The sequence below is a fragment of the Gossypium hirsutum genome, chromosome D10, assembly GCF_007990345.1.
Source record: "Gossypium hirsutum isolate 1008001.06 chromosome D10, Gossypium_hirsutum_v2.1, whole genome shotgun sequence".
Lineage (NCBI taxonomy): Eukaryota > Viridiplantae > Streptophyta > Magnoliopsida > Malvales > Malvaceae > Gossypium > Gossypium hirsutum.
In genome coordinates, this window is record NC_053446.1 from 9787123 (window position 1) to 9812287 (window position 25165).

At 32.8% G+C, this 25165-nt stretch overlaps 2 protein-coding genes and 1 long non-coding RNA gene across 5 annotated transcripts; all 3 read right to left on the reverse strand.

Annotated features, from left to right (window-relative positions):
* Positions 1-6418: 6418 nt before the first annotated feature.
* Positions 6419-12004, reverse strand: LOC107914016 (uncharacterized protein At2g33490). 3 transcript variants are annotated; one of them, XM_041103066.1, is made up of 11 exons: positions 11687-12004; positions 10870-10942; positions 10432-10497; positions 9723-9784; positions 9541-9609; positions 9364-9392; positions 9078-9285; positions 8736-8963; positions 8308-8376; positions 7111-8116; positions 6419-6930 (listed from the first exon to the last, which is right to left on the reverse strand). In XM_041103066.1, exons 1-11 carry the CDS (start codon positions 11798-11800, stop codon positions 6920-6922), a joined length of 1935 nt encoding a protein of 644 aa, XP_040959000.1. In that variant the 5' UTR covers positions 11801-12004; the 3' UTR covers positions 6419-6919. The 3 variants fall into 3 exon arrangements, with proteins under 3 accessions (XP_040959000.1, XP_040958999.1, XP_016698207.2); XM_041103065.1 differs by having other exon boundaries at positions 10432-10506; positions 11687-12000; XM_016842718.2 differs by having other exon boundaries at positions 8308-8361; positions 10432-10506; positions 11687-11999.
* Positions 12005-18475: 6471 nt separating this feature from the next.
* LOC121222019 (putative nuclease HARBI1) lies at positions 18476-20466 on the reverse strand. Its single transcript, XM_041101903.1, has 3 exons — positions 19829-20466; positions 19554-19756; positions 18476-18505 (listed from the first exon to the last, which is right to left on the reverse strand). Exons 1-3 carry the CDS (start codon positions 20349-20351, stop codon positions 18476-18478), a joined length of 756 nt encoding a protein of 251 aa, XP_040957837.1. The 5' UTR covers positions 20352-20466.
* Positions 20467-21263: 797 nt separating this feature from the next.
* Positions 21264-24006, reverse strand: LOC121222380 (uncharacterized). The gene is made up of 2 exons (XR_005919638.1): positions 23734-24006; positions 21264-21537 (listed from the first exon to the last, which is right to left on the reverse strand). It is a non-coding gene; the product is annotated as an uncharacterized lncRNA (long non-coding RNA).
* Positions 24007-25165: the final 1159 nt, after the last annotated feature.

The following is a 25165-nucleotide window of genomic DNA, read 5'->3' on the forward strand; positions in this document are numbered from 1 at the left end:
TGTAAAAAAGGTACCGTATTTGACACGAATCAATGATATTCACCCCTACATGGCGATGAAATCATCGAATTAGTGTTAAATCGATTCAACTTAATATTTAATCGTGATTCTATTAAAACACGAGAAACCTTTTTTTATTTTTAAAAACACGAGAATTTTTGAATATCTTCGTTTTTTTTAAAAAAGGCGTCCCGTATTTAACACGAGCCATCGATATTCACCCAACATAGCGATGAAATCAATGACTTAATGCTAAATCGGTTCGTGGCCTCATGCATCAAAATTGTTCGAATTTAACGAATAAAATAAAATAAAATTAAAAAAACATAAATACAAAATAAAAAAATACTTAAAAATATACAATAATATTAAAAACGAGACAACATTTAAATATTTAGACAAAATTAAAAGTTCAAGAATTTACCAAACCCAAAGTTATGGGCTGCACAATTTTGGGCATTTTCCTTCTTTTTTTTTTTTCTATTTTCCCCTTTTTTTGCTGTTGGGCTATGCTTTTGGGCCTAGATTGCTGCTGCTGGGCAGTAGGCCAGTTACTGCTGCTACTGGGCTGCTGCGTCTGGGCCGCAGGATGCTGGGCTGCTGCTGGGCCTTCAGCTGTTGGGCTGCTGCTGTTTTTCTTTGGCAGGCCTGCTGTTGGGCTGCTGGGAGTGGACTGGCCTGCTGGTGTTGGGCTGCTGGAAGGGTGGGCCTGCTGTTGTGGCCTGCTGTTTTTTTTTGTTTTCCTTTTTTTTTGGACAGGCCTGCTGTTTTGGGGGCTGCTGGAGCGCGGGTCGGGTCGCAGCCCGGGTCGGGTTACAACTCAGGTCGGGTCGGGTCAATCGACTTTTCTGTTTTTCCCCTTTTTTTTCTTTTCTTTTTTCTTTTTCCCTTTTTTCTTTTTCTCCTTCTTTTTCTTCTTTCTTTTTTCTTCTTCTTCGGCAGCACCTCTTCCTCTGTTTTCGCTGATGGTGACCTACTGCCCGGCGACGGCTGGCAGTGGCGCGCACGGTGGTCTTCTCTTTCCCTTCCCTTTTCTCCTTTTCTTTTTCTTCTTTGCTCTTTCTCTTTTTTCTCTTTTGCTTGCTTTTTTCTTTCTTTGTTTGCTTTTTATGTTTAGGATTCGACGGTGGAACGACGATGGTGGTGGCGCGACGGTCGTGGTGGCGGTGGGGGCAATCGGCCGGACTTGAGTGGCCTCTTTTCTTCTTCTTTTTTTTTTGGAATTCCTTTTCTTTTTTTTTTTGCTTTCTTTCCTTGGCTGCCCATTTTGGGGGTTTTAAAACCCCTTTTATTTTGATTTTTCTTCTCCTTTTTTGCAGGTTGCAGGTGGCTAGGGAGGGGTAGGCCGGCCGCAGCCTGTTGCAGGCGCAAGTTGCTTTGGTTGCTGCCATAGGGACCAAAATGTAAACTCAGTAAAATTTTTGGGGTTAAAATGTAATTTTGATAAAGTTTAGAGGTTAAAATGTAATTTATAAAAGTTTAGGGTTGAAATGTAATTTTGAAAAATTTAGGGGTTGGAATGTAATTTTAAAATGGTTTAGGGATTGAATTGTAATTTTGAAAAATTTAGGGGTTGAAATGTAATTTTGAAAAAGTTTAGGGGTTAAAATGTAATTTTAAAAAAGTTTAGGGGTCAAAATGTAAATTTTTTTAATTAATTAAAAAATAACATGAAATTATTCCCGGACAAAATTCAGTGATTACAATGAAAATAGCTTATACACATTAAACTTTACATCATTATTAAGCCAAATCTCATGGCTAAATACATATCAAACACATATGCATAAATAGCCAAAGGTCACTTATACACTTCATAAACCAACTAGCCTATACATGCCACATAACCAAAATCATAAAGCTTTTGAAATATCGAAACGATAGCTGGATAGTGTGATGAAATCTCTGACGAATTCCAACCTGAGCAAGCCTCCGAAACACTACAAACATATGAAAGAAAACAAAGTAAGCTATACAGCTTAGTAAGCTCGTATGATAATATACTAAACTTATCAAATAACACATATTAAGTATTTACAAATTTCAATGTTACTCATTTGCTTTCACCGTTATACCATGAATCCATACCATAGCTAACCAAGGGTCTCACAAGCTTATTCATTTCCATGTTCATATAGATCTAATATATTCTCACCAATTCATTCACATTTACATATGCATAAGCACTTTAAGATATCCCACATTCAATCCAATATTCATTACATATTCATAATCAATATAACCATATGGATTTTTCATAATTATCCACTTAGTCATCATGTGAAATTTGATACCCCTCAATAAGCATTTATATAAATCAAACACTTACATAAACTCAAACCTTTCAATGTAATATACACGAGCTCACATCTATTTATCAATCTTCTTTCATTCAATATACGTATAAGTATCGTACGTACCTGTACCACTTATTTTGTTTACACTTTTATTCTTGTCTTGACTTTGCCTGTTGAACCATTCAGAATCACTAAGGATACTCAGAAATCTCGTATAACTCGTACAATGTCATATCCCAGATATGGTCTTACATGCTATCGTATATCGATGCCAAAAGCCAGCTATGGTCTTACACGAATCTCATATCGATACCAATGTCTCAAACATAGTCTTACACTAATCTTATACAGATGCCAATGTTCTAGACATGGTCTTACACGAATCTCATAACGATGCCAATGTCCAAGGCATGGTCTTACACGTAATCACATCTCAGTATCCTAAGCTATTCCTAATGTTCGTACAAGACTTTTGGACGTCGTAACTTTGTCGATTCATGCTTATACTCATCCAATCAAAATTCAATTCAATTCAATGATAAATTAACATTTAGAACACAATTTAAGAACATTATATAACATACAAACTTACCTTGTTCGTTGAAACGTCGAATTAGGTCGACTAATCCAATATGTAGTTTTTCTCCTGTTTCTAGGTCCAAATCTTGTTTTTCTCAATCTATATAATAACAAAATTTACTTATTTAATCACTAATTCACTCAATTTAACACAATTTACACATTAGGGAAATTTTACACTTTTGCCCCTATACTTTCACATTTGTAATTTAGTCCTTATCACATAAAATCACAATTTCATGAAATTAAACACAAACCCAAGCTAACCAAATTTTTTTATTGCCATAACAGCCTACATTTTTCATTTATTCACACTTTTACCACACGATTTATCATTGTTCTCAATTTAGTCCAAAATTGACATTTTTACTTAAAATCACTTTACCAAACATGTAAAACTATCATCAAAATTTCATTTTTCATCATAAAACATCAATTAACACATATATTCAACAATGGAAACTATCAAAATCTTTAACAGTTTTGAGATCGGAGGTACGGGCTAGCTAGATTATGAAGCAACGATCTTAAACACGTAGAAATTATTAAAAACCGAGCAAAAACGACTCACCAAATAAAGCTCAAAACTTGGCCGAATATTGAAGCTTCCATGGCTGTTCATCTTTCTCATTTTCGGTGGAAGATGATGAATAGAAAGATGAAATTTGGTTTTATTTTATTTATTATCATTATTTACCTTTTTACTAAATTAACCTTTAAAATTAATCAAATTTACACAAATGTCCAACAAAATATCATCCACTAACTCACAATTGGATTAATTATCACATAAGTACCTTTACTTTAATGTTCTATAGCTATTTGACACTTTTAGCTAATAGAACACAAGTTTTATGCTTTATGCGATTTAATCCTTTTTATCGAATTAACCACTCAAACGGTAAAATTTATTTAAGAAATTTTCACACGAATATTCTATCATACTGTAAACATTAATAAAATAATAAAATAATTATTTTGACCTCGGATTGTGGTCCCGAAACCACTGTTCCGACTAACCCTAAAATCAGGCTGTTACACATAGTAAGTCAATTGAATTATGTAATGGCCTAAAAAATTGTAATAGGCTAATAGTGAATGTTTGGTGATGGTTTTAAACTCATATCTGATAGTTTGATGTTCTTGAATTGTTGTTGTACTAAGTAGTTATTGAGACTTGCATGTTTAATTCTAATTAAGGCATGAATAGATGATGATAATCAAGCATGAATTGATAAGTTTTGGTATTAGTAATGGTATTCATTTATGGTTTGAAAGTTTAGCTTGATGATGGATTTATATGCATTTGAAATGGGGTTTCATTGATGACACATTGGTTTGGTCTTGAATTGATTGTTTTAGCATCCCTTGAGTGTCATTGAAACGTATTTTTAAGTCTTATAATCTTGTGTTGAAAGTTGGTTTAGGTACCTAAGCATTTGGGAGAAAAATGAGTATGAATTTGGTCATTATTGGGCACACACGACTTGGGACATAGGCTGTCACACGACCGTGTGATACACACGGGCAACCTACACAAGCGTGTACCCTAAACGCGTTTCAAAAAAGTAAAGGTGTAGTTTTCACACGGGCTGACACACGGCCTGCGACATGGCCGTGTGTCTCAACATCAAATGTTACACAGGCTAGCACACGGCCTATGACACGGCCGTGAGAAATTATTTCGAAAGGTACATGGTCCAAGCATACGGGCATGCGAGGTTGCACACGGGCATGTAAGATAGTCACACGGCTATCTCTGGAACCAAACGATCTAGGCTCTATCACATGGCCATATAAATAGCCCAAAAAAGGTCCAAATTAGGTGAGATTTTAGGGGCCCATCTAGTAGTCCTTAGTAACTACTCATCAAGTGCCCAGGGCCCTTCTTGTGGATAAATGGATGTTAGAAACGTTGATGAACCTTAATAAATTAGAAGTCACCATTCCTGAAGGAGACCGTCAAATGGCCATGTAAATTTCAAACTCTTTTCACCAATCTTTGGAGAAACCACACAAAGAACTATCTGAAGTCATGTATGTGAGCAACAAGGGCTCTAATGCACCCTGCTAATAGTAAGATCATATTAGTCAAATAAGATAACAAAACCTCTTCTAACGTCCCCATTATTTAACGAATAAAGTTTCACTTTTTATAGAATATTGCATAAAGCTCTCTTCATTTGATGAATCTTTTGAATTACTACTCTCTGACCAGCTTCAATCTCTTATTAGGCTCCTGTTCGTCTTGGTAGATAAATAAGTTGAGGGGAGTGAACGGAAAGGTTTAACAGCAGATAGTAGGGGATTGTTGCATGCAAGACACTTAAAAGTAGTATTGAACCAAAATGAGGAACCATTAAGGTTCCTTCCTCTATGATGAATCATGGAATCAAAAGATGGGGAGTTAAGGGAATATAAAATGGTGTTACTTCAACCAATAAAGCCACATTGGAGAAAAGCAACAACCAAACCTGAGAAAAAACAACCTCTCTAGTACATCCCCTTTTCTTGCATTGTCATGTGCCAACTGAGAAGGAAAAAAACTTCACGCTTCAAATCTTTAAAGAGTTCCAATCAATTACCCCTAACCAGAGGGAAATGATGAGGAAAGGATAAAAATATATGTAAGAGGGGAAAATAAACAATGATTGCCAGAAACTCAAAATGATTCGAAATAGAAAAAAAAAACTGGGAAGAAGAAAAGGAGAAGTCTATTTTCATTAGGCTAAACCCAAAAGGAAAAGGGAAGGATTACAAATGTTGATCTACTATCCTTGAACAAATGGTACCAAACTTGAACAAATGACCTTTGCTCATGTTTATTTATTTTTAAGCTTGAACATATTCATGAGCATAAATGAATTAAACACGCTTTCTTTGTGTTCAATTCATTTAATTAACGAGTCTCAAAATTTTATTTATTTTGAGAAAAAAATAAACAAATAAAAATTGAAATGCTTATGAATTGTTCACCGATCATTCTGTTTATTTACAACCCTAAACTTAAACTAGACAATCTGTATAGATTCCATTAACACCAAAGCGTGTGCATACGTTGAAAAGATAACCATCCTTAAACAAGTTTTTGGTGAAACTTCTTGTGAGGTACAAACGTTTTTAACAAGGTGAAGATACACTTGGCCAGGCTAGCTGGCATTAAAGAAAAGATCAGGCAAGGTGACCGCCCGAGATCCAACAAAGTTTTTAGAAAAGTGCCATACAAAATACAGTACACAACATATGATAGTACTATCAAAAGGACAATGGCAAGCCACTCGGCAAATCCATGTTTGTTTACCAACTTCATTAACCTTTGTGCATTCCAAACTAAGGCTTCTGCCGAATGTTCTGTTTCCATTCATTAACATAGAAATCTTTGAGTCTCTAGGATTTAATGAAGATGCATTAAGCCTTTACCTTAGTTAAACAATACCCACCATTTTCGTACCAATTATTACTCCCGTCATTGCCTTAAAAGTAAAATATATACGTTTCAGCTTTAATTTACTCTTTCCAAAAACCAAATTTACACAGTTAAGTTAACCAAATTAGAAGTTTGTATTGGACAGAGAGAAAAAGTAGTTTCCAGGTTGGTTGGGTGGTGGATGATACAAAACCAATCCAATTCCAGTATAACAACATATGCTACAAGGGACAAATTGCATGGCATTACATAGCAGCCGTCCAGAGCCAGTATTTGAGAAGCAAAATTGTTTCACTTGGTTCTGGGTGGCTTATCTAATGCAAATGCCAAATCCTTTTTTCACTTTGGGTGGCTTCCATGGCGGCGTATATCAAACAACAAAAAACACAATTTCCTTATGTGAACAGTGGACAATATACGTGGTATGCAACAACAAACAATCACTCCAATCTTGTGCACTTCCTATCATTAGTTCTCAACAAATAGATATGCCTGCCAGCCTAACCAAGATTTGGCATGAGAAACTTAGCTAACCATGTCGATAAACCTCATATTTGCACACCAAACTTCATCTATTCCAACTTTCTGGTTAAAGATTCAAAATGAATCAGCTTTCTCAGCTCCCACCTGCATACACTCCAACATTATTTTGTCACAAATAGTAATCAAATACCCTACTTGACAAACCTTTTCCCTCCCAATCATAAAACATGACAACTAGACTTTTGGCAGATAAAAAAAGGAAGGAAATAAAAATGCCAACTTGCATAAAAAAAGGTAATGGAGCCTCCAGAAGACTGGAAATACCTCTGATTTGGCCAGAATGAGATGCCACTTCAGAAACACTGGGTATTGGTTTAGTGGGCATTGACGAAGGCAATGCAACTTCATCCTTATCTGGAACTTGTGGAGCCTCCAAAAGCCTGGAAAACGTTGCTCTTTGATTTCCAGTTGGCATAGAGAAACTTCGCGGTACTATCAAAGGTGGAGTAGGTAGACGAGATGCTCCACTTACTGCCAGTGGAGAAATATTACTTGCAGAAAGCTCTTGATTTCTCGAGATTAGAGAAGCAGAGTGACCAACCAAGGAAGGGGATTTTGCTGACTTAGCAGCTGAACTATTAGGCGGCCTTGGAAGCTCATGAAGCTCATTTAATCTGGGTGAAGAAACAAGGGGAGGTGATGCACTTGGGGATACTCTGGGAGGTGATAATGATCGAGGAATTGTTAAATGAGAAAAAACTGCAGAAGCTAAATGAGGAAGTTCAGCTGATGGAATGGAACTGGTTGCCGATAAAATAGGCTTTGTTGACAATTGTTTACTAGTTAATGGACCAGAAACAGCTTTTCTTTTTATTTTTTTGGCTTCAGTGGAATCCAACTGGGTAGATTCTCGTCCTTCAGACAAAGGAGGGGGTAGTTGTGTAGAGGTACTATTACTACTGCTGTTCTCCTTGAGACCTGACTCAGAATTCAAGATGGTAAACTCTGATGGTTGACCATCGCCAGAATCTTTCTCACGATTCTTTTGCTCTAGCGGGGAAGAATGCCATGTATTGTGTGGATGCCCAGCCACATTTGTAGGTTTTGTGTGCGAAATGGAGCTGTTTGTTCTTGAAGAAACTGCACATGTTGAATCATTTGGTGTTGGAAGAACATATGTGTTGGACGTTCTTGTAGATGACTGACGCATCTGTTTTACTCTTTCAGCAGGATCAAGCTTCCTTTCTGGAAATATGGGGGCTGAATGGCTACTCACTCTATGATCCCTACTTGAGACCTGGAAATCCCCATGGCTTTTCACCGGGTTTGCCTAAGGCAAATGGCAGAAAATAATAAAAATATATACATCAAAAAACCACATAACATGAGCAGCAAACTTGACAAATGTACTAATAGAGATTCAGGAAACAGCTCTAATTTAGAAAATAATAAAATATATACTTTGAATGCCTGTTTTTCGAAATAGGGCCAAAAATGACAATTGTACCAATGGAGATTTACCTCTGCATTTTCCATCTTCAAAGTTTGGGGAAATGAAGTACTTACTTCATCTACCTGGAGAATAAACCACTATATTTTAGGAATAAAAGGAAGGTGTCAACACTCAAACACACAAATGGATCATGATAAAAGATCAATGTACAATATCATAAAAAAAAATGGCATCATCCCCATCCGCTATAACTAGAATGAATCGAACCACTAAACTGACCAAAATAAACTATTATTTGTATGGAATTCTGGCCAAAGAAACCAATCCTACTAGTAGTTAAAAATGGAGAAAAAATAAGGGATAAGGAGAAAGTGAAATATGACAAGTTTTGGACCTCATTTGTCCAAGTCTTTATGTTTAAAGGTGCAACTCTAGCTTACAACAATAATAGCTTCAAAAATGAATTAATAAATTTGCAATAGCATAAGAACCTGACCTCCATTGAATTCCTTGATGCAGAAGTAACATCAAACTCCTTCTCATTAGCTCTATTGTCAAATTTTAATTCCACATCCTTGTTTGGGTCATAGGCAATCTCACCATCTTCCCCATCATCATCTTCAAGGCCACAGAATTGGTAATCAATGTGATGCTGTTCTGTAACTTGCCTAACATGAGGTTCAATTGCCTCAAGTGATTTAAGTCCTTTCCTAAAGAAATTCAACTGCACCCACACAAGAAAGAGAAATGAAAAGAGGGGAGGAGGTTATCTGCATTGAACTTAATGATAAGGCAGAAGCCACTGACATTTGAAACTTGTGAAAATAAATTCAGAAACCTGAGCTGCATGGTAGCGAGCAGCTTGTGTTACAAGACTTCTGGATTGACCTTGCTTCAGAGATTTCAATCGGAAAACACAAAGGGTTGCCACTTCAACATATTCTTCACGAGCTGTTTGCAACTGTTGCAAAGTGAAAGTTTCCCCTTTTCCACCTTTGGACTTTCCTTTTTCCTTCTGTTGTGTCACCATGTATTCATAGACATTTCTGAAGATCATGAACCAGGTTCAGAAAACAACTTACATAACCAAATCAAAAAAAGTACGCAGAGAAAATGTGATGGACCTTTTCTCATCACACTGTCGCTTCATATCCTGCATCAGCAAACAAGAGAAAGGCCACTAAGCATGATAGTTGTAACAGAATATGTACGAAGGTAAAATTATTATCATTGGCATAGAAGAAATAATGTTGAAAATTCCTGATTTCTTGATTAAACAATAGAGATTCAAATGAACAAACCTCAACAGTCCTAAGCTCATTTAGAAGTGACTCAGACGGATTTGTAATTGTCAGCAATATATGGGAGCGCTGAAGCACAGAGAGCATCAATATGGCGAAACAAAGGATTATCGGAAAAGGCAACATTTAACAAATTGCAAGATGTTTATTTTGTTCAAGTTACAAATAAGATTAAAACTCACATAGTTATCCACAAGTTTCCGGAGTTCAAACTGCAAGTTCCCCAACATTAACAGGATCCTACCTGCAAATAAGTGCAATGTAATTACAGTAGAACCACTATACCACAATAACTTGGGCCAGGGAAACCATCTTCTGACACTCCCTTGCCATTCCACCAAAAAGAAGGTAACAGACTATACAGAAGCTTGCAAGTGCATAGTTACTTGATGAAATTGTTTCCCAGATGCAGGATAAGTATTTTTATGCAAGAGAAATCAAACATTGAAAGAATAAGAATTTAATGAAAGGCATGAAGCCTAAGACATTGACTGGGGAACATCATTGTATGCACTGCCCACTAAAAGTTGCTACGTTCAAGTAGAAATTCTGACCCATTTCGTTCTTGTTTTTTTCCGGAAGGGGGATATAAAGGCATGTAAATGTCCACATGCAAATTGGGAGGGGATACCAATGAATATAAGTACATAATGAAAGCATTAAGGTTAGACTAGAACAAGTTGTTTCAGATGTTACTTGAACTAATTGGAGGTTCTATTGCTAGGCGCGATCTGCAGCCTCATTTAACAAAATAGGAATATTTCAAATGAAATGGTCAATTCCTTAAATTGGTTTAGCTTTTCAAGTTCCAGGTTAAATCACACACAACATAGGTGTCTATTAATGATCTAACAGCACAAGCAACTTAGGTAAGCAGAGGACTCTACTTACGGCTTTCTTCATCATCAGGTAGCAGTCTTTTTTCTTGCAGACAGGAGCCCATTTCTTGCAGTGATTCTGAGAATTCTGAATAAAAATCTCGTCAAAGGCAGATTCATTCAACACGATGTTTCATAAAGCTTAAGTTTCTCTGATTTTACTGTAATCTAACAGCTTGAGTAAGGTGGCCTCTAGATTGTGCTACAGGGTAAGAGTAAGATTCTTTTGTGTGCAACTTATGTTTCTATAGATTCATATGGATTCCACATTGGCAAACATGTCATGACCACACAAAAGCTCATATTGAAGCATTTTCTTCAAAATTAACAATTCCTTTTGGCTAGAAACATGTAATTGCCATAGCCAACCATTTAGAAACACACAGGATGACAAAACACAGTGATACCTAGGAATCAATATGTATGACAATATAACACATAACATGTTTACCATATGCACTGTTAGTTGTTGCTGCAGCTGCCAAAAGTAAGCTGTCATAGCAATTTCTCATCTCCTGCATATCCTGTAAATGCATTCAAATGAAAAAAAAAATCTAATTATTAATCTTTCAAATTGACTAAAGACAATCTCCAAGAAGCATTAGTCATTTAGAGGAAGAGGATGTTAGCTGTCCTATAGCAATACAAAAGCGTAATGCTATCATATTTCACAGCTAAAGTTTAAGAGTTTTCTTTCATATTGGAATCTAGTACTCCATTATTTTCTACCTCATTATCAAAATTAAGATATTAAAACCATCTATTATGAATCTAAGGGCTCGTAAAATATCATTAAACATAGAAGCCTACAACTTCCCCGTAGATATTCTTATCCGGATTTAAATTCTCTCGTACCCTTAAGCATTTCAGATTTTCTTAACGTTGAACTATACAGGATTTAGACTAATCTGATTTACAAAATACCAATAATAATAATAAAGATTCATAATTTAGAGTATTTGAAACTTAAATTATTCAAATTTCTACAGTTCTCCCAAAGCAATAATTCTCCAAATATACGTTTCTAAAATCTCCGAAATTACGGCATTAGAAAATCGCTTCACTCAACCGAACCCGATCCAACCCTAATTTAATTACAGTTGAAATAATATCAAAACCCATTTCTACACTTTGAAAAATTGAAACAAGAGTATCCAATTAATTTCCCAACTCGAAAAGTAACTTTAATCTGCACTTAAATCAAACCAAAGCCAAAGCATAACTTTAAAAAGAGAGGATAAAAAGGAAATAATATAGAGGAAAAGTACCTGAGCTGCTTGAGCGAGCTCATCCAAATGAGCCGCTGATAAAAAATCTAATTTATCCTTGCCATCGTTCTTGTGGAGAGCAAATCTTCGAAGTTTACCAAACGAAGACTTCATTTAAAAAAAAAAAAACCCTAACGCAATGAACCAAATAAAAGAGAGAGAGGAAGAGGGAATCAGTGAGCTCTTTGCTTGGAGAATCAAAATGAAAAGCGAAGCGAATTTTGGAAATTTCAAGTCTGGGGCAATGGCAAAACCCGATTCAGTTGGAGCGAAGAGATTTTTAAAACAGGTGGCTCATTTCTTAAAACTATTATTTAAATCGTGAAAATATATATTTGAAAGTTTAGATATTTAATATCTTTATCGAAATTAAAATCAAAAGCTCTAAGGACTCTAAAGTACGTAAAAATTACTTTAGGTTTATCATATTTTGCTATTTTTCCTATGTCACACATGTACAATTCAACTTAAATATGTGATTGAGTTATTATTCGGAGAAATTGTCTGCCCAAATATTTTACCCTAAGTAACCTACCAAAATAATTGCTGATATTTTGGTCGAAATTTTACGCTTTTGTTACTTACGTTGTCGTGTTGTAATATTTTAGTCATTAACGGAAAGCTGACATGGCATATTAAATCATTATTTGAAATAAAAATTTTAGATTAAATTATAATTTGTGCCTATATTTTTTTCGTTTTAAGCAATTTAAAGGAGGAAAATAGAGGGTGAAGTAGAAGATAATGAAAAAAAAGAAAAAATGGAAAACTAAAAGAACATAAAAGAAAAAATTAAATTACTCAAAACAAAAAAAAATATGGGGACCAATTATATAATTTAACCTAAATTTTTTGTTTTAAATGATATTTAGCGTGTCATGTCAGCTTACCCGTTACATCGTTAATGGCAATGAACGACACAATGACTAAAATGTTATAACACGTTAAAATAAGTAACTAAAACGTAACATTTCAAACAAAAGTGACTAAAATATAACATGAGGGAAACAAAAGTGACTACTTCAATAGTTTACTCATTACTCTAATAAAACATCATCAGTCATGCATATATTTCGAAAATAATGATGTATTTTGAAAATAGAAATTTAAGTTTATATTAACTTTGAAAAAAACTCTAATTATATGTTCATGTCTGTATTAAAATTACAACAATTATGCATTAAAAATGTTTTCTCCCTGAATTTCCTTAATGCTCAAGAATTATATATATAATGTAAAAGAATATAGGGAATAGGGGCGAAGCCAAAAATTTATTTTAAGGGACCAAAATTAAATTGTAATTTTTAAGATAGTAAAAATACAATTTTTAAAGGATTAAATTAAAATTTTATCATTTTAAGTGGGTAAAGTACAATTTTACTTTTATTAATTTAAAATTTTAAAAAATTTAAAAAATCTGAAAAATTTTACATTTTAGGAGGTCGGCCCTTCTCAACCCCCGCTAGATTCACCCTTGATAGGGAGCATTGAGTTTTAAGTTAATTTTTTGAATTCTAAAATTTTTTTATCATTTTTAATTAGAATTTATTTACAACTTTTAATAATGATGTACAATTACATTAATAAAATATTTAAATATATAAAATTTAAACTCATGATTATATTTGTTTTATTGGCATGTACTAACAGTTAACACATCAAACGACACATCAATCGATAATGATAATTATATTCATTTTATTGATAATATATAAAATTGTATAATTACTTTTTAAAAAATGATCTCATTAATCAACACCGGTAATAAATATCATGATGTATAAAGGGTTTAAAATTGCAACTAAGACAATATATTATTATTGATTAATTATTATCCGTGTCATATTTCTTAACCTGTCAATGAAATATAATTATAATTATAGGATAAAAATTTATTACCTTATAACTACGAATTTTATAAACTGTCAATCAAATATAATTTTACATAAATAGCTGAAAATATAACCAAAATTTTTGTGGTTGTTTGAGGATTCAACACGGATATTAAACATCATATGATAATCAAGATATATAAATGGCTCAAAATTGCAACCAATACAACTTATGTCATCAACTATTTATTATCGGTTTTATGTTTCTTAACTTATCAATCAAATATCATCACACGATTTTTTAAATATATATATTATTATAAAAGAAGGTACAGAAGCAAAAATTAAAACTGAGTTTCAAAATATATATTTTTTAATTATATTTAAAGTGTGTCTCATTTATTAATAATAATAATAACAATAAAAATTAGAACAAAATATATTTATAAACATATTTTATAAAAATTAATTAATTAAAATATTTTAAATAATATAACTCAAAGCTTATAAAATTTATTAAGGATATTACTTAAACGACTTAATTAGAACAAAAAGAGTATACTTAATAAAACAAGTGAGTGAAATGTTAGAATGGCAATGAATAGTGTTTTTGCGGATTAGACATTATAGATTACCATAAAATTCAATTTCATCATTCCTCTCATTCAAAAATCCTATCCGCAACGTTGTCGGCCTTTGGGCTGGTCACGGTTTCTCCGACATTCTTTTTCATAGTTTTTTTTTTTAATTTCAATTCTTATTATCGGGATTTTTTCTATAGTTTCATGGTTTTATTTTTTTGGTTTTTGTTTTGTTTACTCTGTTTTCTTTAAAAGTAAAAGTGATTTTATTTTTATTTTTAATTTTTAGTCATATTCTAATGTATATGTAAAAGTGCCACCAAATTTATTAGGATTCGCTCTCGAAGGGTTTTATCATGATAGATCATAGTAATGGTAATAGATTCGAGATGATAAGGAGAATGATAAACCATTTGAGACTTAGCCTTTTGTGCACCATTGATGTGGTGGGTCTCTTGAGGCTTTCGGCAATCTTTTTTTGGTTGATCATTGTTCATCGTTGGGTTGATTTGATGATGACGAGGCTATGATGCAAATTTCAGCGATTTGATCAAGTTGATACATCTTTAGTTTGTTTCTGAATTATTTCAATGTTGCAATTATTGTCAGTTTGTCATTCTCTTTTTCTTTTTAAAGATTACTTTGAAGACATGACATTTGCACATTAGTTTGTAATAATTTATTTATCGTTTGTACTATGTGCTATGTCTTTGTATTATTGTTGTTCATGACTCCTATTACTAGTATTTTCTTTTCAAAAAAGATAAAATTCAATTTCAAATTTATAACTATAATATTGTAGAACAAGTATGAATATTAACCATTAAATAGCAAATTTGTAGGTAAAAGTACCATGTAAACATTTGTACCACGAGTTAAATTGCATTTTGTCCTTTCTAAAAAAAAGATAACTAAGGCTATGTATGTTAGAAAAAAAAATGCAAACTGACCATTATGTTAAAAATTCCATCTATTTGTGTTGTTAAGTGATTATTTGACTTTTTCAAAAAAAATTAATGCAAGTGATGTGGAATTAAAGAATGAGTAGGATTAGATAAAGTACCATGGAGGCCCTTGTATGAGAACTCAAATTGCATTTTACCCTCTACTAAAAAATGGGTAAAATAGTCCATGTACATTAGATTAAAGAGCAAATTGGTCATTCTTGTCACATCCCAAGTCTAGCGGGTCCAAGATTTAGGCGTATTCTAGTGAAACAATCTGTTTGGCGAAGTGTAATCTACCCAATTTCCTTTTTTGGAGAACATGTGTAGGCATATAGTAACTGTCGTATAAGTAAGTGAAGATTTTATTTCAAATTATTTTGTTATTTCAGATAAATATTTTGTTAAGTGGAAAAGTAATTATGGTATGAGTTAACGCTAAAAGTATAATACGCCATATTTGTCTTAAATATTGTGCTAATTAGGTTGTAAAGTAACCTAGTTAGGAACCAACTGGATAGACTGGTCTGATATCTATAATGTAGGATTTTCATTTATGTTTCTCTTGAAATCTGTAGGTCATTAAGAAAGACAAATTCTAAAATATGTGACACTTGTTAAATTCCACTAAGTAGGATGGGTCATATTTATATGCGTGAGAAGGGTTCTTTAAAAAGGTTTTTCTCTCTTGAATATGCTGCTTTGTGATTCTTTCTCTTTAGTCCAATATCATCTTTTCCTCCTTAAGCTAGAAGCTAAGTTTCTTGGTTTAATCAATGGTCATTCCATCTTTGAGTAAGTATTACAACTTTGCATGTTAGGTGTTTTGAAAGAGTGAGTCTGTATGTGGTATATGAGCAGTAAAGCTTTAAGTACAAGGCTTTGCATGAGGTTGTCAGTGATTGAGATGATAAGTAAATTGTATGTATAAGAGTTGTAATAGTGAATCTATGTTCTTTAGCAGTTGTTGTTGCTGGTTCGAAAAGGATGTCTGAGTCTGGAACTTCGAACTACTGCAGGTGAATATCAGGTGAGTCTCTACCCCGACTCTTATATGTGAAATGTTCAAGTAGAAGCATATATATATATAAAAGATGATGATATCTATGATAATTGGCAAGTGTATGAGTATAGTAAAGATGAGATATGTGTTGTGATTATATGTATAAAGTTCTATTGAAAAGAAGTTGATTAGTAAGCATGCGGGTAAAGTTTGATATATGAAAAGTATGAATCAGTCAGAAATGTGAACAAATCTAGGTAAGTGGATGCTGAGCAACGTCCTTCTGTGATGCTTCTGGTAGGGTAGTTAGATTGACAAATCACGATATGAAATTAAGTGTAAGACCATGAGGTTGAGACCCGTTGTATCGTATGATATGAAAACACTCATAGTGTAGCCTCTAGTAAGATGAAAACTGGACTGACAGATATCGATATATAGGAGTGAGTAAAACTCAATTCGACTCGAAAAAATCAAATTTCGAGTTAATCGAGTCAACTCTAATTTTTTTTTCAAATTTTGAGTTCGAATCGAGTTAAGTTTTTAAATTCGAATAACTCGAATAATTCAAATAAACCAAATACCAAATTGTAAAATTTTACATTTTTACCCCAAACCTTCAAATCTTTTTACTTTTTCCTCAAAATTTTTACTCCCTCCCACTTCTCCCAAAACTTTTACTCACCCCAACCTCCCTTCCTCTACCCTAAACCCATTCTCCCCCTTAATTTTTTTTAAAAATATTTTCTCCCCAAAATTTACTCATTTATTTACTTTCTCCCCAAACTTTTTACTCCTCTCCTATCACAACCCATCATCTTCCCCAAAATTTTATTGAATATTTTCTCTCTAAAATTTACTCGCTTATTTACTTTTCCCCCCAAAATTTTTACTCATCTCCTATCTCAACCCCTTCTATACCCCAAACCAATTTTCTCCCAATTTTTTTTTGAATATTTTCTTCCCAAAATTTACTTCCCTATTTACTTTTCCTCCAATATTTTTACTCCCTCTCACTTTCCTCACAAATTTTTTTACTCCTCTACCCCCAAACCCATTTTCTCCCTATCTTTTTTTTGAATATTTTCTCCCCAAAAGTTACTCCCCTATTTACTTTTCCCTAAAATTTTTACTCCCTCCCACTTTTCCCCTAAAACTTTTACTCCTCTCCCATCCCAACCACACTCTACCCCAAACCCATTTTCCCCTAAATTTTTCTTGAATATTTCTTCCTCAAAATTTTACTCCTCCAAACTCCTAAAACTATTTATTTTCCCCTTAAATTTTTACTTCTCATCCTTTACCCCAAATCAAAAATCAAAATCATCCAAAAAAATTCTTAAACTTAAATAATAATTTTATTTATATCTATAATTTATATTATTAAATTAAATTTCACATTTTATACTATTTATATTGTTTAATTGTTTAATTATACTGAATCTTTATAAATTTATGCTAAAATTGAATTATTAATGATGCCATAAAATATTCCTGTTAAAATTTTATGTTGGTATAAATTTCATATTTTATCTTTAAAATAACTTTTATTAAAAAAATCACATTTTTTTTAATTTCAAAATACATAGTTAAAAGAATTAAAAGATGATTGAAGCAACTAAGCAAGCAAATAAGTTAACTTGTATATAAAAGATTAATAAATAAATTATGAGGGGATGAAAGTTAGAGTCTGTTTGATTGGCAGTAAAATGTTTTCCGTAAAATAATTTCTGGAAAATATTTTCTGGTGTTTGATTGAATCTGTGTAAAATATTTTCCGCTGTTTGACAGATTTCCTGAAAATATTTTCCGGAAAAGTTATTTTTTACATATATTAATATATATTAATAATTTTTTATATTTTAAATTGTTTTTACATATATTGCAATAATTTATTTATAATAATACTCAATAATAAGCTACAATATTGATTGTTATAAATTGAAAAAATATTATCCACAATGAGTACTAGTAAGAATATTGAATAATTATAAATTGCTTCGAAACCATAATGAGTACTAGAAATAATATTATCCAAATACATAATTAGTAGTACACCACATAATAACAACATTGTCCAAGTGCATAATATTACACCACATAAAAGTATCAATATCTTCAACCCTGAGAAAATTTTTGAAGCCAATTTTTTCTATGCTTCTTACTTTTAACTAAAAACATTTTGGCCTTTGATTCATGACTCCCTAGATAATCACACACAGAACACAAGAATTCATCATCAAATCCTTCTTCCTCCATCGACATCACTTGTTCGTAAAGCTGTGCTGTCTTGTCGGCAGTAAATTGTTTCAAAGCATTAGCAATTTCGCCAAGTTGCTCACCCACAAATTTAATTTGTTCATCAACGAGACTTTCTTGACCACTTTTTCTTTTACGTTTGGATGTGCCAGATGAAGATACATTTGTTCTTACCTCTTCAGCCTCTTCATTGTCGCAGTCTACAGGCATTGAATCTTCATTACCATCATCCAAATCTATGTCAGCAAATGTTCTAGCAAAACTCCCTGTTGCCATATCTTTGCCAACAACCACAGCCATTTCATCATAATGATCAATGCTTTTAATTCAAAAATGGTTCATACTTCTTGTGTGCCTGTTGGATATTATACACAATTAGAATAACAAGTAAAAAACAATTGAAATATACTTAACATATATATACATATATTACCATCACTGTTGCATCGTATGTTGCTCTATCACATGTGATCATTTTCATGTTATCATCCCATCCAAAACCACTTTCACCTCGAATTTTGCATATAATCTGCCACTGGTTTTTTACTGTCCTCAAATGATTTTCCACGTGCTTCGTATCGCATTGGACTTGGAATCTAGAAGAAATGGCGTCAGCAACTCGATTAATAGAAACTGATTTGAAAGTATTAGAAGGCTTATTTCCTTTTCGAGCCTCCTCTGCTAGAATTTCAAGGAAAACATGTTCCATCGGTTTTGTCCACCTGAATTGCTTGGAGCCCCTTCTTTGTTGCCCTTACCCATTCTACATAATAATTGTCATTGTCAATAATTTCAATATCCAACAAGCTTAAAACATAATAATCAATTCAATATCCAACAATGTTAAAACATAATCAATATCTAACAAATTCAAGACATATATCAAAATCCAACAATCTAAAATTTGACAATGTTATTATCCAACCAACATTTACAAAAAAAAAACATCAGTCTAAAACATACATAACATAGAAATAATAACCCTAAGCCCTAAATCTACCTAATATTTCTAGCCATATAATCAGTCCACATAGTTTCTGCAATCTCATCTCTCTTAGCAGACCATTCTCTTGCTTCTTGTCTTTCTTCTCGCTCCGTGAGAGTTTGTATTATCGAATCAAATTCAGACTCATCGTATAATCCTTGATTAAGTAAATCACTAGGATCAACTCCAATTATATGATTATGAATTATACAACAAGCCAAAACTATATCTACTTGAGTTTGAAAATTCCAAAATAGTTCAGCATCTAATACACGAAACCGTTTCTTCAAAATCCCAAAAACACGTTCAACAGTGATCCGTAATGATGAATGTCGAAGATTAAAGAGTTCCTTTGCATTTTCAGGCTCTTCAGCACCAAACTCTTTTAAATGATATCGGACACCACGATATGGGGTAATACATCCAATTCGGATGCCATATCCAGCATCAGCAAGATAATATTTACCTACAATTTTACAATACGTAATTAATACTGATAAACTATGAGCTTACTGGAACTATTTGTGATAAATATTACCTTCTGGAATTCTTAATCCTCTTGGGCGTGAAAGTGCATCACTTAAAATACGAGAATCATGTGCACTACCTTCCCAACCAGCTAGAACATAGGCAAATTTCAAATCAAATGTAATGGCAGCCAATACATTTTGTGTCGTCCCCCCTTTACGGCTACGAAATCTTCCTTGCATGCTAAGTGGAACCGATGCACGAATATGAGTTCCATCTAATGCTCCAATACAATCTTTAAAATAAGGATAAAACCTTGGATTGTTTCTAATTTCACTAGGAGTTGACTCATCAGGTAATCTAATAACTAGTCTATACAATTTCAAAATAGCTCTCAATACAACCCTAAAGTAATGGTGAACTGTCTGAATTGATCTATAATATCTAGATCCAATCACTCGAAACCTTACATTATGACCAATTATATGTAAAAATATAACTACTTGCTCCCTAATATCGACAGATTTAGACGATTGTAACAAATTATTCATACTAAGAATATCACATAAATTAAAAAAGGCGATCGGTCTCATCCTTATTATATCAATGCAATGCTGGTCACCACTATATAAAATACTATTAATATAGTTTTCTCTTTCATAATCTCGATTCACACGAGGGCGAGAAGCAATTTCCTTCCTAGTTTCTAATTTTTTAATCTAAAGAGCCCAAAAGCTAAAACTGAAGCCACAACTCCGGCAATTGCCATTTGATTTTGATTATGATCCATCTACACAAAATAATGCCACACAAATATATGATCACTACTACAAAAGATGCAAGATTTTCATAAGATCACATAAAGTTACCATGACTAAAAAAGTGCATACATACATATCAAGCTAATTATAATTGCCCAATAATAATTTTTAAAGTAGCACTTAAATATTGATCATAGTTAATACAATACTTCAATTGGTGCAAGAGTTTGTTATATATTATTAAGTTACCAATACATACATATATTGATCATGTATTTATAAAGAGTTTTAAATTATAATATGTTTCATGTATTTAAAGAGTTTTAAATATATTGATCATGTATTAAAGTTACCATGACTTAAAATATCTTTCATGTATTTGTTATATATTGATCATAGTTAATAATATGTTTTTATAAAGTTACCATGACTTAAAATATATTGCCCAAAAGCTATAAATGTTGATGCCTCTTTTTTTAAAATATAAAAGAGTTTTAAATACTTCAATTGCTATCAAGTGTGTTTTCTTTTTTTATTTCAATATAAACAAAAAAATTTGACAATGTTATAAATTTTTTTTATTTCTATTTTTTATAATTTTTTAAATTATAAATTTGACAATGTTATAAATTTTTTTTATTTCTATTTTTATAATTTTTTAAATTATAAATTTGACAATGTTATAAATAATGTTTAACTGCACTGCTACAATTGCTATATATACAGTTAAAATTTCGGACATAATTAACAAAAATATCAGTCTTATCATAAATATAACAGCTCATCACTGCCATTTCCCAACAAATTACAGAAAAAATGTAAATCAATAATAAACCATACCCAAACACATCCAACAACCATTTAATTCACTTGAACCGAATTATAACAACCACAAATGCATATTAGAAGGCTTATCATAAATCAAGCACACCACAAACCTTTTATTAAAATATCGACCAAGGCCACCAACACGAGTACGAATGCTGAGGTAGAGGCTAGGACAGCAAGAACTATACAGCTGGAGGTCAAGCATACAAAGAAATTAGAACCGTTAGGAGCAATAAAAATAGAAGCTAAGACAACATCAGTCTTGCCATCATCAATAAACATAATCAAAATCCAAATCAATAAACATACAAAAATTGGGTCATCTTCAACCGTTTATTTTAACACAATTACATCCAACTTGTATAATTAAAGACAACATCACATGTTTTTATCTTTTCACTTCTATAATAATTAAATTTATATCGATATTAATTAAAAACTCCAACATTTCATCCATAATTCCTGATATAATATTTAATCATCCTCAACAACTCTCATTACCATATTAACAATAATCTGTAGAATTATGAGCTAAAAACATGTGAACTTCGCTCGTGTGAATGGAAGTAAAAAGAAAAATACTTATTCATAATTTATGATTAGTTTCTTTAAAAAGAATTAACTTATTTGAATTAACTTATTTTTAAAGGCAATTATTATATAAAATATCCAAAAGCCGTAAGCAGTATCTACATATAATTCAATCTGTAGAATTATATTAGTGTCAAAACATACTAACCCAATGGAGGAAAAATACATAAAAAATGAAACTCTAATATATTTATAATTTAGTTTTTCAAAAACAACCTTTATTCATTTATTTTTCTTTAATTCCCATCTTTATTTCATGTTTCTTTAACCCAAATTTGATGTGTTTAATTCAGTTAATTATGCAGAGGAGAAGAGTTCAAAGAAGCACCAAATTTACAGCAAGGAATTCCAGGCTATGTTAGATGGTTTAGATGAAGAAGAATGCTTAGAAGAAGGTGGTCAAGCAACATAGAAGAAAATGCGTTTATCTATGCATCAAGTTAAGGCTTTAGAGAAGAATTTCGATGTGGGAAACAAGTTAGAACCAGAGAGAAAAGTGAAGTTAGCTGAAGAATTGGGGTTACAGCCAAGGCAAGTGGCTATTTGGTTCCAAAACCGACGTGCTCGTTGGAAGACCAAGGTGTTGGAGAAAGATTATGCAATGCTTAAAGCTAATAGAGAGAAGGAACCTCCTAGAAATTGTTCAGATTGCTTGAATAGCCCCTCAGACAATAGACAATTAAGTGGCGATGACTGTCCCTCAGTTGTATTCAACTGAAGCATATGCTTGGTGACTGAAGGGTCTCAGTACGGGCTACCAAAGAACTGGATTCAGAGAAAATCAAGAAGCTAATGAGAAGAAAATTCGGATTGTTTGTCGGAGAGAGGGGACAGATGATCACCATATAAATTGGAAGTGAAGGGCTGGGAAAATTATACTGAATTATACGTTCCAAAGCCAAGTCTACCAGGCCTTTCTGATGCATTGAGCTGAGCTTTGGACTTTCTGCTTTTAGCCTCACCACCAAACTGTTGCTTCTTTAGAACATTACCTATTTTTTGTCAAAATTTTCACCTTTTCTTGTTCTTTAAGAAAAAAATCAAATATTGTTCTAAATATTAGCTTGTGAACCAGCCGACAGAATGGGCAGTAAAATTGGGGATGCGTTAGTGTCCCTTTGTTCAGATTTTGTGGTGGGTGTGGCTGTTATAGAGAGAAACAAGAGGGAGGGTTTAGGGGGATGAAATATAATATTTGATTGTGGGTAGAAGGGGCCAAATTCTCTTTGATTGTAGGGTGAAGAGTGAATGAAGACCTCATTTATAGACACTGTGAAACAACATACCGTTAAAACAACAATTATAAGGTGAGAAAATACTTGGAGCAGCAAGATTCACTAAGCATAACAGTATGAGAAATCCAGTCTAGTTGTACTAGCATTCTAAGCATTGCAAACTTCTATTCCACTAAAACCAACGGTTCAGAAAATAGAATCTAGCCTTTAACATGTAGAACTAGAGAAACTAGAAATGACTTTGGGAACAATTTCAGAGCAAAACATACAAATATATGGTTTTATCAGCACACAACAGAGAATCATAAAAACCATGCAGATCAATTTTTATCTAGACAAAACCGTACACATGGCAACCTCATCCCCCAAACCGCAAAAGAAAGAGGGGGAAAAAAAAGAAAAAAAGCTATCCTCTATTCAAATTTGCTTTGGTTAGCAACCATTTAACCAGCCACCTGATCATGTGGAGGCTAAAGATAAGTGCATGAACCCATATGAAGAAAGAAAAAGGGGAAAACACACAAATTTACTTAACCATAAAAAATCAAATAATGTCTTACCTGAAATTTTCCACAGATCTGACGGAAATGGTGGTCGGAGAGAACGTATTGTGGGGGAAAATCAGTCGACAATGGAAGGAAATGAAGGAATGAAGTATTAGATGGCTGGAGAGAAAATGGAAAATGTCTTACCGAAATGAAGGGCGTAAGACATTTTCCCCAATTTTGTAATAGCTTTTCCCGTGTCTTGGAATTGGTTTTACAAAAGAAAAATATTTTCCTGCTATCAAACACTGGAAAATCTGTAAAACCAATTCCGGAATTGGTTTTCCCCCTATCAAACACAGCCTTAATAACAAATTTGATTATGGTGGGTGACAGTGGTTTCAAGGACCCAAAGTCATTTTTTAAATTTAATTCGAACAAATATATTCGATTCGAATTTCATTTCACTCGACTCGATTCAAAAAAAATTCAAATCGAGTTAGGATGATAAAATGTGATTCGTCAACTCGATTAACTCAAAATATTTTCATTCGATTCGAGTTGATTTGATTTGATTGAACACTCACCCCTAACGATATATGAAAGTGTGTAAGTCCAGGTGGTTAAGACCATGACAATATATGATTGTATGCATGTTAATCATGTAGCCTTTGATAATGTGTGGATCGAATTGGCATATCATGATACATGAAATTTATGTTTAAGTTCATGAGGGAGAAAGCCATAGCACCTTTTGTGAAAGTCCATCGGGACAATAAACATGTGATTCTGTATGATGCCCTGGTGGCGTATTCTGTTTGGCCCTTATGGCGTACTCTATTAAATCTGTTTGGTAGAATATGATTATTTGCCCTTATGGTAAGTTCTGGATAAATTCTTATTGCTTTGTACTGCTATGATAATGTTATGATATGTCTGAAATTAAGGTAGTTGAATAAGATCAATGATGTAATTGAATAAGTCTTAAGGGAATTTCTTGAAAAGAAATGTGTATCTATATGTTCAGAAAGAGTATTTGCAACCTATTAGTTTGGAATTTGGGTGTCTTCGTAGTTATGCATGATATAAGTATCCATTAGTCTAAGTTTGTCTGTACTATGTAGGGTTGAATATGGGTTATCTGGTATCCGCCATATCTAAACAGTATCATGTTTTCTTCTAAAATCTTATGGAATCTAAGTCATCGTATTTCTGAGTATCTGGGGTTCTGTAATAAAATTGTGTGAATTTCATTTGGATTATCTATATAATTCATTATTAGTGTGAGCTTGTAAGGGATCAAATAAGAATATGATTTGACTAGTAAATCTATAGTATTTAAATCTGTGTGAGTGTTCGCTAAATGTGTATGTATCAACCAGTGAACAATATCTGTGATCAACTATTTTGAGATCAGTGTATGTATGAAAAGATGGTCTGTATGTAGTGAGCTCTAAAGAGATATTCTTTGAAAAGTACCTTTGTAGTTCTAAAAAAAAAGAGATTA

What these genes read in the sequence shown, in the direction of transcription:
- LOC107914016 (XM_041103065.1), bottom strand. Translation starts at nt 11,800, where the DNA reads ATGAAGTCTTCGTTTGGTAAACTTCGAAGATTTGCTCTCCACAAGAAC. An exon ending in AGCTCGCTCAAGCAGCTCAG is followed by an intron (nt 10,943 to 11,686) that starts GTACTTTTCCTC and finishes ATGCATTTACAG; the next exon opens with GATATGCAGGAGATGAGAAA. An exon ending in CTCGCTACCATGCAGCTCAG is followed by an intron (nt 8,964 to 9,077) that starts GTTTCTGAATTT and finishes GTGTGGGTGCAG; the next exon opens with TTGAATTTCTTTAGGAAAGG.
- LOC121222019 (XM_041101903.1), bottom strand. Translation starts at nt 20,351, where the DNA reads ATGAGACCGATCGCCTTTTTTAATTTATGTGATATTCTTAGTATGAAT. An exon ending in AGGATTAAGAATTCCAGAAG is followed by an intron (nt 19,757 to 19,828) that starts GTAATATTTATC and finishes GTAAAATTGTAG; the next exon opens with GTAAATATTATCTTGCTGAT. An exon ending in AACGGTTTCGTGTATTAGAT is followed by an intron (nt 18,506 to 19,553) that starts GCTGAACTATTT and finishes CAATGCCTGTAG; the next exon opens with ACTGCGACAATGAAGAGGCT.